Here is a 12310-nt window from a genome sequence, read left to right on the forward strand (position 1 = left end):
ATACGTGATTGAAGAGTCTATAACAACTTATATGTTATTTGTGTCTCTCACCCTGGGTGGGGTGGATACATATTGAAAACATCCTTTGATAACGAACGTCCAATACACAGTTTATGGATTCTTCATGTCTCCCCCTCCGTCACGAAAAGTGTTCATATTTAAATGCAAATTTTATACTATAAGAGGCTATGATATTAATTTTTTTCCTGTTTTGTTTTCTTGCAGCTGGTAATTAATTTAAGAAATGGAGAATCAATCCTCCATCTCTGAATTCCTGCTCCTTGAATTCTCATCAATTCAAGAATTGCAAATCGCACAGTTCTGTTTAGTTCTGGTTTTATATTTAGTGACCCTAACAGGGAACCTTCTCATTATCTCTGCAGTGGTTTTTGATTACCGTCTCCACACACCCATGTACTTCTTCCTAATGAATTTGGCCATCCAAGACATTGCTTCTGTCTCAGTTCTTATCCCAAAATTCATGATCAATTATCTGTTGAATAGCAGACATATCTCTTATTCTGGATGTGTTGCTCAAGTCATTTTCTTTGTGTCCTTTGTAGGATGTGATGTTGCCCTTCTTACAGTCATGGCATATGATCGCTATGTTGCCATTTGCAATCCTTTGCAATATGAACTGATAATGAATAGGAGAGCTTGCATGCAAATGGTTGGAAGTGTGTGGGTTATTGGCTTCCTCTATGGTGGGTTACATACTGGGGGGACCTTTGTAACTCCTTTCTGCTCCAATGTTGTCAACCAGTTCTTCTGTGAAATCCCACAGTTACTTAAGCTTGCTTGCTCTGATTTATACCTATTTGAAATTGGAGCTGTAATTTTTAGTGTTCTGATTCTGCTTGGCATCTTCATCTTCATCATTATTACCTATATAAAAATCTTCTCTGCTGTCCTGAGAATCCCATCTGTTCAAGGGAGGAAAAAGGCACTGTCCACTTGCCTACCTCATATTGTTGTTTTCTCTGTATTTTTAATTCTTGTATGTTTTGCTTATCTTAGGTCCCCACCTCAGAAACCTTCCCACTTGGATTTGGCAATTACTATACTTTACTCCATTATTCCACCCATGCTAAATCCAATGATCTATAGCATGAGAAATCAGGAAATTAAAAATGCTCTATCAAAGCTATTAAGTTTCTGAGATTGTTCTAAGCATATATTATTCAATTACTTTATAGAAAGGCAATGTGCATAGCTATGAATCTCTTTGTGCAGCAATTATAATTGTAGGAAACTGCTGTCAAAGGTTAATTTCAGCAATAACTGCCAGATATAGGTAGAAAAACCATGCATAGAACTCAATTAAAACTTTTTCATTTCTATTTCCCTTTTAAATTTTAAAACCTCAGCCAGTTTCTTTGTAGATCCACTGAAGCATCCTTTTCTAAATCATTGTCTTGGTCTGTCAGTTGTAAATCCACTCTCAATAACATCTCTATCTTGTCAAATAAAATTTATTCTACGTCTGTCATTTCTTCAATATTGTCTATCCATAGAAGCAGGCAACATTACTGACATTGTTGGTTTTGTGACTACTATTTTCTGATTCCATTTTACAGAAGTCTCCTTCAGTATTTTTATTGTTATAACATTTTACAACATTTTATAGGTTTGTAAATCTTTCCTCTACCTAAATTTTTAATCTCTTTCTCCATTCCCCATTTTTTTTCTTGCACTTTTATGCTTTCTTTCTATTCTTTTTTTCTTTCTTTAAATTTGGTTTGTATTAGATTTCATTATTATAATCAAAAATCTTAAGAAAATTATCTGTATAAATAAACAGTCAATATACATATTCCCCAATAAGAGGGAGGTTTTTCAGAGAGGGAATACTCCATCTCCACATCTCCCCTCAGTGAACAAGTTGTTTGAATCCTGGAAAGAGCTAAAATATTGCTTGCATTACATGAGCACGTCCATTCCTACAACCTAACTGACATACAGCCTATTACCTGAAGTTACCTCTTATATAAACATCCCAGAATTACCTTAGTGATAAATGTGGCATGCAAATCATTTTGCATATCCTCAGCAGGAGAAATTATATTTGAAACTTTCTACAAAAATGATGATCCAAATTTTGACAACACATTTAAAAAATGTTGCATGTTGATGTCCCATGTCAGCGTTTCAAAAGTTTCATAAGGATATCTTTTTGATTCAGTATGAAAGAGGAATGCCAGAAGTTATCTGGTGCAAAAAAGAAATGAAGTAAGGAAAAAAATGTTAGCTTTGTTGTGCTTTCTTCTATAGAATAGTCACTATTTGAACTTAAGTCTCCATATACTGTATGATTATCAATAGTAATTTCTGTGTTTGACTGCAATGTCATAGACACAGAATCTAAGTCTCAAACATACTCTTAATTTTTCAAATATAATTCTATTCCTATTAATGTTTTACTGCTCCTAATTAAAAAAAAGGGGGGATGTTAACAAATATACATTTGTTATAATAGTCCTCCCAAAGGAAAGGGGATGGAAGCTCAGCTTAGTTTCATTCTTATACTGTTTTTCATTTATTTTAGGAGGCCGAAATATTGTGCATCACTGTGTATCATTGGAAACTATCCTGAGGAACACAAATATCTTGAGTAACCCATAATATACTTTAGAAATAAATAAATAAAGCCCTTCATAAGAAAAATTCTCTCTGAGATGAAAATCAGAGGTTCAGGAATGTAGTTCACGGAAGCCCTTGAAGTATACCCATTGTTGATACAGAGAAAAAGAAGATGAAACATGGAATATGACATAATCCTTCTATTCTGAAAAGCCTTCCTTTGTATAAGGGTTAGAGAATGTGAGGCTCTTTATTATCTATTTATTTAAAGTATTAATGGACCGCACATCATATTATGTACTTCCATATAGAACATCTGGGCACTGTGCAGCATTGAAATACTTAAACTATTATAGAATATGTAATAAACATATTAATTAAAATAAATAAATAGAATGACAAAATTTTAAACGTGGTATGTTGGATGGTACCATATGGTACTTCATGTAGTAAAACTTGGATGGATTTAATAAATTTGATTTAATATTCTCTTCAGGATAGTAGAGATAAAATATTGTTTATTTGCATAAGTAAAATTGAATGTCTTGCCATTTTTTATAACAGTATTGTTAGTAGTATAATAAAAATAACCCACTGTATTTCCATTGTATATTTCTTATTTATGTATTTCTGCATTTATATTTCACATTTCTGTCACCCCCCGTCTCCCCCCAAAGGGAGACTCTGGGCGGTTTACAGCAAAATGAACAATTTAAAACCATAAAACTTAATTTGTAGGGTAGCTTATGATAGAAAGATGAGATAGACAGACAGACAGACAGACAGAGATGGAAGAGACAGAAGGTCTTCAATTTTCTTTTCAAAAGGAAGGAAGGAAGGAAGGAAGGAAGGAAGGAAGGAAGGAAGGAAGGAAGGAAGGAAGGAAGGAAGGAAGGAAGGAAGGAAGGAAAGAAGGGAGGGGGGAGGAAGGGAGGGAGGACCGAGGGAGGGAACATTTCATACTCATCACACTCAGCTCGTAATAAACGAGAAGAGTTCCCTATGACTGTGTAACAGTACAACTTAGGCAGGTCAATGACAAAGATGATGAAGGTTATATGAATATTTAAGGTAGATCTACCCACCCAACTCTTTCAGAAGGGTATATATTTATACTACTCTACTCCAAAGTGGATACTGCTGCTCCTCATGATTGTCCAATATCTTTCAAAGTAGTGATAGGCAAATGTAACGTTTAATAGTCACAATTGTGGCAAGCATGGAACAGCACTGGACACTGGATAGGGTGATGATGCAAAATTCTGGAGATTCATCATTTGTGCCTGAATTGGAATTGCCCTCCCCACCCCCCACCCCTCTCACATATTCTTTGGTCACTTGGGGAAACAGGATTTTTTGCATTTATTTATTTTTAAAATGCATTTTATCCACAATAGAATTACTTTTCATATATTCCTTGCCACAAAATAACACTCAGTACTACAATTTCAAGGATACATGAAAAGGGCTGCTATAGGTAAAACATTTCATTCCCTCCTCCCTCTTACAGCATAACAGAGTACCTTTCAGCTATTTTAATTTCCTCCCTCCTATTTTCTTCTAGTTCTACCCTTCATAATTCTGCTATTCAGTACACTGCATACAACCAAGATTCTCCAAAAGCTTTATCATAACAAACAGAATGTTATTCATCCATGAAAGCAACTTTGCTTGTTGGTTTCTGTGCATAAAAGAACATGTATTTTTTGTTTTGTTTTTATTTTGTTTTTCTCTAATAATATCTCTAGACAGGTATACAAATTTTATTCAGGTGAAATAATCAATTAAAATCAACATTTCGTGAGGGGAAAAAAAATCTAATAAGACAGCCAGTATAAAAGTTGTATTTAAAGAAATCATATATAGAAAGAAGCACAATCTGAAACATATTTTCTATATGTTTCTACTAGGTTTGCCATTGAATATAAGTAATATGAAAAATAATGAATGGGTTATTTTCTCTTTTAGAGGAAAAGGTGTATGAAATTTAACAGCACACTTAGCATTCACTTGTATTTCTTTATGTTGTATCACGAAGATTTTTGTCTAGATCTCTGTCTGTGACAATAATAGTCTTTGAGTAGATTAAGGCTCTTGGTTGTAAGCTGCTCAATCTTGTCTTAAGATGAGTGCCTATACAAATGCTTTAAATAAATAAATAAATAAATAAATAAATAAATAAATAAATAAATAAATAAATAAATAAATAAAGCTACAGAAAGGAATTGTAGCTGCATCAATTGCACTCAGAGAAAGCCTAAGCCTAACCCACTGAATCAATAGCATTTTTATTTATCAATTAATAAGCTTAGGAAATGATGGTTCAGTATATGTCCAACTCACCCACTGAAGATGAAATATACTGCAAAATGGCCCGTTTAGGCATTTCCTAAAGTACACATAACTGAGAAAATTTATGTAAGGTATTAGAAGAAATATTGAGGATCAGCTTCCTGAATGCCATTTTGAGTTCCTTGTTCCTCATGCTGTAGATCAGTGGATTCATGACTGGTGGCACCAGACAGTAAAACATGGAAATCAAGATATCTGATGTTGATGGGGAGCTGGATGTGGCTCTCAGGTATACAAAATTGCCACTTACCACAAACAGACAAATAACTATGAGATGGGGTAAACAAGTAGAGAAGGCCTTTTGCTTCCTTTGGGTGGATGGGATTCTAAAAACTGCTCTGAAGATCTGAACGTAAGAAAAATAAATTAGAGCGAAATAGAGAAAAGCTAAAGAAGTACCAAAGATGAGAGCCCAGACTACTGCAAGATGTGACTCAGAGCAAGAGATCTTGAGCAACTGAGGGATTTCACAGAAGAACGGATTGATCATCCTGGAACAGAACTCCAATCCAAATAAAAGTACCATGTAGATCATTGAATAAAACAAGCCACCCATAAATGCACTGGTTGCCATGTGGATGCAGGCTTTTTTGTTCAGTACAGTCTCATAACGCAATGGATTGCAGATGGCTACATAACGATCATATGCCATGACACCAAGGAGAAAGAAATGAGACAGCATGAAGAAAACAAGGAAGAAAACTTGGCAGAGGCATCCAGAGTAAGAAATGGTTTCAGTGCTCATTAAGGAATACAGCATGGACTTTGGAACTGTGACAGAGATGGAGCCAAGATCTTGCAAGGATAGATTGACTAGGAAAAAATACATGGGTGAATGGAGCTGATGGCTATAAACCATGACTGTGATGATGATGAGATTTTCCATGACGGCTACCAAATATATTAGGAAAAAAACAATGATGTGGACCATCCATAGCTCCTCAGTATCAGGGAATCCATGCAGAAGGAATTCACTCGGTCTTGTCTTATTTTCCATTCTGCTTTGTAGACTTCAGAGCTTGGTACAGGAGGCCAAACCTCGGACCCTTTTCTCAGGTAACTGTGGCACTATTCACAATGGAGTGGATGATGTTCAAACAATTTCCTTTGATGTGAGAGTGCTAGATAAAAACAGAGGTTTATCTATGGTCTGTGTGTAATTATTCTCAAGGGCCCATTTCGCAGGAGCTTAGTATACTTTAGCAGCCCTAAGTCCATGTAGGTGTGGGAAAGTGTAGATAGAGCTTTGTTCACAGTCTTTAATCTATACAGCAAGTACTATACTGGCCTTTCAGACTCCTTTGATTCCAGCACAAGATAATTTCTAAAGTCTTTGTGACAAATGCATAATTGTTTTTGGTTTTGGTTTTCTTGGCTAACTACTTGCACATGAACAGCTGTAGTAGGGACTGGGCAAATAGTTTGGATAAAAATAATGGGAATGTTTGCAAAGAAATTCCAAGTATTATTTCATGTAATGCCAACTAATGCAGGCTTATCTTAAAAAAAACTAATCCTTTCCTAGTAATGGTTAGCTCTTGGTTAGTACAAATCCATTAGTTACTCAAATTTAGTTGTTTATTTTATTATCTGTACTGTTTATACTGGAAACTACTTATGCCTTGATGAAATATCACCAGGTTTTACCAAAGAGGTAGGCTAGGACATAGGAGGAGGAAGAGGTGTAGGAGGAGGAGGAATGTGGAAATAGAAAATCATGTTTCCTATTTTTTTGAAGGAAATGACCTTTGGTTAACATGTTATCATGAGAAGTCAAACCAGGGACACCCACAGTGGACTCAGAGAAGTCAAGGTGGTGCTTGCAACACACATACAAAAAGTATAGAGCTTTATCTAGCTAGATAGAAACAGGGACACAGAAGGGGAGAGGGACAGGGACAGAGAAAAAGTTAGCCAGATAGAGAGGGAGAGAAAGAGAGTGATAAGATAGATAAATAGAGAGAGAGAGAGAGAGAGAGGGATAGAGCGATAAAGAGATCACAGAATATCTACAGCAATCCAAAAGCCTTCAGTGTGGATGGGATGACGGAAAATGGAGTGCTCTCTTTCCCATTGTAATCCCCTCTTAGGCTGATGATTAAAGGATAATGAATAGGAAAGTTTGGAACAAAATTACTGGCTGTACATGGATTGTCAGATTTCTCACTGCTGTATTACACCTTATGAAACTTTTTCTTCCTTGGGTTATATTTGAGAACCTTTAGTCTGATTTACTGATTCTCTTTCAGTGATCTTCCAAATCTGTTATCAATTCATTTCAATTCATTTCATATCCCAAATATGTGGCTTTTATTTGCTTTCTTCATAGTTTCTCATATTACCCTCTTAACTTCTATGGATGTATTATTAAATACATTTCAATATAATTACATAATTTAAATTTGTAGTTAATTGGTATATTTTTAAGAGCAGAATGCTGCCAAAATAAAAAGTCATTTAATATGTATGCATTTCAGTGCACATTATGTTTCATACATTTAATGCTATGTTTGATAGTACTCTGGTGTGTTAACACAGTAGTAACTCATAGCTTATTGCAAAAGTTGCTTTTTCTCTGAGGAACCAACATTTACATCTGGCTGATACTACTGTGTACTCTGTAGTACTCTGCTAAAACTGTTTCTGTGCCTTGATATTCAGATTTAATAATTAATTAAGAAGAATGTGGGGAAGTCCATGATTAATATTTTGAACAAGAAACTTCTTCCAATGAGATTTTACTGCAACAATGAAATTTTGTATTACAGTCTTCTACATGTTTTCTTGTAGAAATATGGATGTAATCTGTGTCTAAGAAAGATCATTTTTTATTTTTTATTTTAATTCTGAAACTCCATATACTTAGCCTTTTAAATTTACAACAAGAACTATCAAAGCAACCACTACACAAAAAAGAACCACAGACGTTTTTGTTTTTTTTTTAATCCCAAACAGGATGACTATTTATGCTTAAACCTTGTAGGGAACCCTAAACTGTGGCTACATTTACTATCATAGAATGGCTGTGCCTAAATATGACCTTGGACCACTTCTGCTGGTTAATGTAAAATAGCATAAAGATCTGCACAACTTCCATCTAATCCTGCATGACTCCTTCCAACAGTCTGTGGTTCTCCATGACAACTCTATGTCCTATCCCACATTCACATTATTCTTAAGGGGCCACAGGCAATCTAGGTAACCTTATAGGCAATATAAGGAAGCTCTGGCATGGGCTGGTCCCTGACGTCACGAAGAGTCGGAAGCGACTAAACGAATAAACAACTTAGGCAATATAGGTAACCTTATAGGCAATATAGGTAATGGATTACATAAGAACATAAGCAGTGGATTGGACACTTGGCCCAACTCATCCAGTAGTCTGTTCTCCCAGTGGCCAACCAACTGTTTATGGAAGCCCATCAGTCTCCTAGCAGATGACCCTCATAGGTGGTCATACTACTGTCAGGGCTAATAGCCATTAATCCCCATGACTTCTGTGAAGTGTCCCAATCCTTTTTTGAAGCCAGCCAAGTGGGTAGCCACCACCATAGCTCGTGGCAACACATTCCAAGGTTAAACTGCATGTTATTTTTTTAACATAACCTGTTTGTCCTGTTTCTTCCAGGATTCAATTTCATTGGGTAATCTCTGGTTCTAGTATTTTGGGAAGAGGAAATTCTCCTTGCCCATTTTCTCCCCCCCATCCCATGCTTAATTCTGTACACCTCAAACATGTCCCATCTGTTTCATTTCCTTTCTAGACTAAAAAGCCCCAAATGGCATAGCCTTTCTTCATAGGGAAGCTGCTACAAATCCTTGGTCATCTTAGTTCATTATCAAATCCTCCTTCAGTGGATACTCACAGCAGTTAAGCTTTTAAAGATGTTTTCAACAGGTTCTCCAAAGGATCTTTTCCCCTGCAGATTCAAACACTGCACAGCCCTAATATCAGTTATCCTTAAGGATGTCTGTAACTCAGATTTATTATTATTTATTACTGTTCCATGGTAAAAAGGTTTCTGAAAAAAAATGGTGTTTTAGGTGTCCCTATACAAAATCCTGTACTGTAATAACTCCACTGTGAGCACTGAAAAATTATCAATCAATTCATTGAGTATTTTATTACTATCACAGACCAGAATTACTGCAAAATTGCATTATTTTTTTTTATTATTTTATTTTATTATCAAATTTATATGGCCACTCATCTCACAAAAGGTAACTCTGGGCAGGGTGTGAGCTTTAGAATGCCTGTTTATACCCATAAGAACATTTGAAAGGGAACAAATTGTCCTGGTGAGGTTATCTCATCCTTCTACAAAGTGAGATGTGGATCTTAGATTCCATTGGTCTAGTGGTTAAGGTGCTGGGCTAGAAACCATGAGTCTGTGAGTTCTAGTCCTGCCTTAGGCATGAAAGCCTGCTGGGTGACCTTGGGCTAGTCACTCTCTTTCAGCCCAACTCACCTCACAGGGTGGCTGTTTTGGGGGAAATAGGAGCAGAAAGGAGTATGAGGTGTGTTGGCCAGCTTGAGTTATTTATAAAAAAAAAAAAAAAGTGGGATAGAAAATAAATAAATAAAAATTAAGAGGCATGATAGAATTGAATGGAGCTACATCATAGATGTATCAGAATAAGGGTTTTTTTTGCTTCTTAGGATTTCATGGAGGGCTGTGTGGGCCGGCTGAAACTGATTTAGACTGACACCTCAATCCAAACGGATGATTCAAGTTGAATCAAAATGTTAAATACTTTTTTTCCAAATTACTTCAGGGAAAAGAAATATCTGAGCTGATGCTTATTTTTCAATGAGTCAATTTATATTAGGGTCAATTGCTTTCTGGAGCAATGGACATGGTTTTGCCTAAATTTTGGAGATGTCCTGATTAAAATATTTTTTGATTTCTCTGAAATATATGAAAGTGATTAAGCCTTTGCAAAACTCACTGTGATGTGATAAACTTAAAATAGGTTTCCATAGAAGAACATGCTGAAAGTAATAATTTTGCAAGGGCAACCTTGATCTCTCTGTTTCTCATGCTGTAGATCACTGGATTCAGCAGAGGTGGGATGAAGGTATATATCATAGTCAATGCCAAATCCAAACCAGATGGAGTGTTAGAAGGTGGTTTTAAGTAGGCAAACCACGCAGTAAATATAAATGTAGAAAATACAATGAGGTGTGGAAGGCAGGTAGCAAAGGCTTTTTGCCTTCCATGAACAGAAGGGATTCTCAGTACTGCTGTAAAGATCAGCACATATGTTATGATGACGAAGATGAAACAACCCAGCCCTATCATAGCACTGATTGCCAGAATAGCAATTTCGGCTAGGTAGGAGTCAGAGCAGGATAGCTTTATTAACTGTGGGATTTCACAGTAGAACTGATTGACAACATTGGAACAAAAAGGGACTGCAAAGGTACTTGTAGTGTGCATTGCTCCATAGAAAATTCCAGTTAGCCAAACACAAAGCACCATTTGTGTACAAGCTTGCCTATTCATCAGCACTTCATATTGCAGTGGATTGCAAATGGCAACATACCGATCATATGCCATGACAGTAAGGAGAAAGAAATCAGATCCAACAAAGAACACAAAACAGAAAACCTGAGCCACACATTCAGAGTAAGAAATGTTTCTAGTGTTCGTGAAAGAATTGCCCATGGATTTGGGGATAATAGTTGAAACGGAGCCAAGATCCTGAATGGCCAGATTCATCAGGAAGAAATACATGGGAGTGTGGAGATGATCATCAAAAATAACAGCAGAAATAATGATAAGATTCCCTAATACAACTGCCAGATATAATATCAGGAACAGAAGAAAGTGTAGAATCTGGAATTCCCGGACTGCTGAGAATTCAAGGAGCAGAAAATCAGAAGCAGATGATGTATTATCCATTTTGTTAAGAGGTATAGCATCTAGAAGAAAAGAAAAGTTAAAATTAGGTGTTTCCAAGCTTCAAGAGCAGGGCCGCAACTAGGGTCTGTGTCACCTGAGGCAAACGTGGATTCCGCGCCCATTTTGGTGCCCCCCCAGAACTCATTTTGGCGCCTCACCCAGTGCTAATTTTTGCACCCCACCAGCACAGTGCCTGGGGCACATGGCCTGCTTGCCCCCTCCCCCAGTTGCAGGACTGTTCAAGAGGGATTTGTAGGAAGATCTCTGGCATTTCAGGTCTACAAGCACTCCCTAGTACACTCTAAAGCAGCCATGTCTTTTTTCAGGCTTCTGCATTAGCTGGAAGTGTCTCTTAAAACAGCCATATCCTTTTTTTCCCCCTTCCAAGTTTCCTTCAACTCATTTTCACAGCATGCATATACCTTAAAATTATAGTCTATTCTTATACAAAATATTTATCCCCAAATCCAAGTCAGACAAGAAAGTCAGCACTCAACTTTGGTTAGCCTTTCCATTTTAGGGGAACTGGATTTTCAGACGTATAGTTGGGAAGGAAACTTGGACAATTATTTCAGTCCTTCCTTACATGAAATATATAAACAGGTTATTATAGACGGTCACCAGAAAACATAAATAGCCAAAATGACACATCACCCAGCACACAAATAATTTAGAACATTGGCTAAGAAACTGAAATGCTTTGACAAGTTTATTATTACAGTCAACAGCTCTTATAGACATACATACATATGTATGTACGTATGTACGTACATAACAAAATTGGGACTGTAGCAACACATGACCACAGTTTCAATTTTATCCAGCTAACAGGACAAAGTCTCTTCATAAAAGAAATATACTGATATCTTCATTCCACTTGAAATAAAAATATGTTCAAGGTATATGTGATAGGATGGGGACATAGCAAGTGCTGGTAATGGTTACCACATTATGTTAAAAAAAAAGTAAAAGAAAAACTTTTTCCTTATGGAAGGTTTTGGATGTTTTTTATGTAGTATTGATGAATAAAATAATGTAATCAGGACATGTAGACCAAAAGAATGATAACCTGCTGAAGAGTATAAAACCTAAGAAGTATTTGATTATAAAATAATCATTCTGGTGCTATGGATATTCACTTTAATCACTGCTCCATTTTCCCCCCATATGCTGGCAATTCAGGGAAAAAATTCAACATTGTTTTCAGGGAAATAGGCTAGAGAATTTCTAAAAAAAGATTCGATTTCTCAATAGGAAGAAAACATCAATAGATTATTTCTTCTTTAAATTCTCTATTGGACAAAATTTAAATGGAAGGAAATACTGATAGCTAATCTCTGTCTATGAATGATGCATTCACCCATATCAGTGATATCTCAAGTGAGAAATGTACTATTGAAGCTATTTCAATAATATAGAGTGCAGAATACTCTTTTGGCTATGGAAAGTATCAAAAAGGATGCAAGACTACA

The 12310-nt window shown here is 36.1% G+C and overlaps 3 protein-coding genes across 3 annotated transcripts; 1 reads left to right on the forward strand and 2 right to left on the reverse strand.

Annotated features, from left to right (window-relative positions):
• Positions 1-244: 244 nt before the first annotated feature.
• LOC134497328 (olfactory receptor 14C36-like) lies at positions 245-1159 on the forward strand. Its single transcript, XM_063302995.1, has one exon. It carries the CDS (start codon positions 245-247, stop codon positions 1157-1159), a length of 915 nt encoding a protein of 304 aa, XP_063159065.1.
• A 3810-nt stretch (positions 1160-4969) lies between these two features.
• LOC134496625 (olfactory receptor 14A16-like) lies at positions 4970-5929 on the reverse strand. Its single transcript, XM_063302337.1, has one exon. It carries the CDS (start codon positions 5927-5929, stop codon positions 4970-4972), a length of 960 nt encoding a protein of 319 aa, XP_063158407.1.
• A 3949-nt stretch (positions 5930-9878) lies between these two features.
• Positions 9879-10838, reverse strand: LOC134496626 (olfactory receptor 14A16-like). Its single transcript, XM_063302338.1, has one exon. It carries the CDS (start codon positions 10836-10838, stop codon positions 9879-9881), a length of 960 nt encoding a protein of 319 aa, XP_063158408.1.
• Between the last annotated feature and the right edge of the window lie 1472 nt (positions 10839-12310).

Source organism: Candoia aspera, chromosome 4 (assembly GCF_035149785.1).
Source record: "Candoia aspera isolate rCanAsp1 chromosome 4, rCanAsp1.hap2, whole genome shotgun sequence".
NCBI classification, from domain to species: Eukaryota; Metazoa; Chordata; class Lepidosauria; order Squamata; family Boidae; genus Candoia; species Candoia aspera.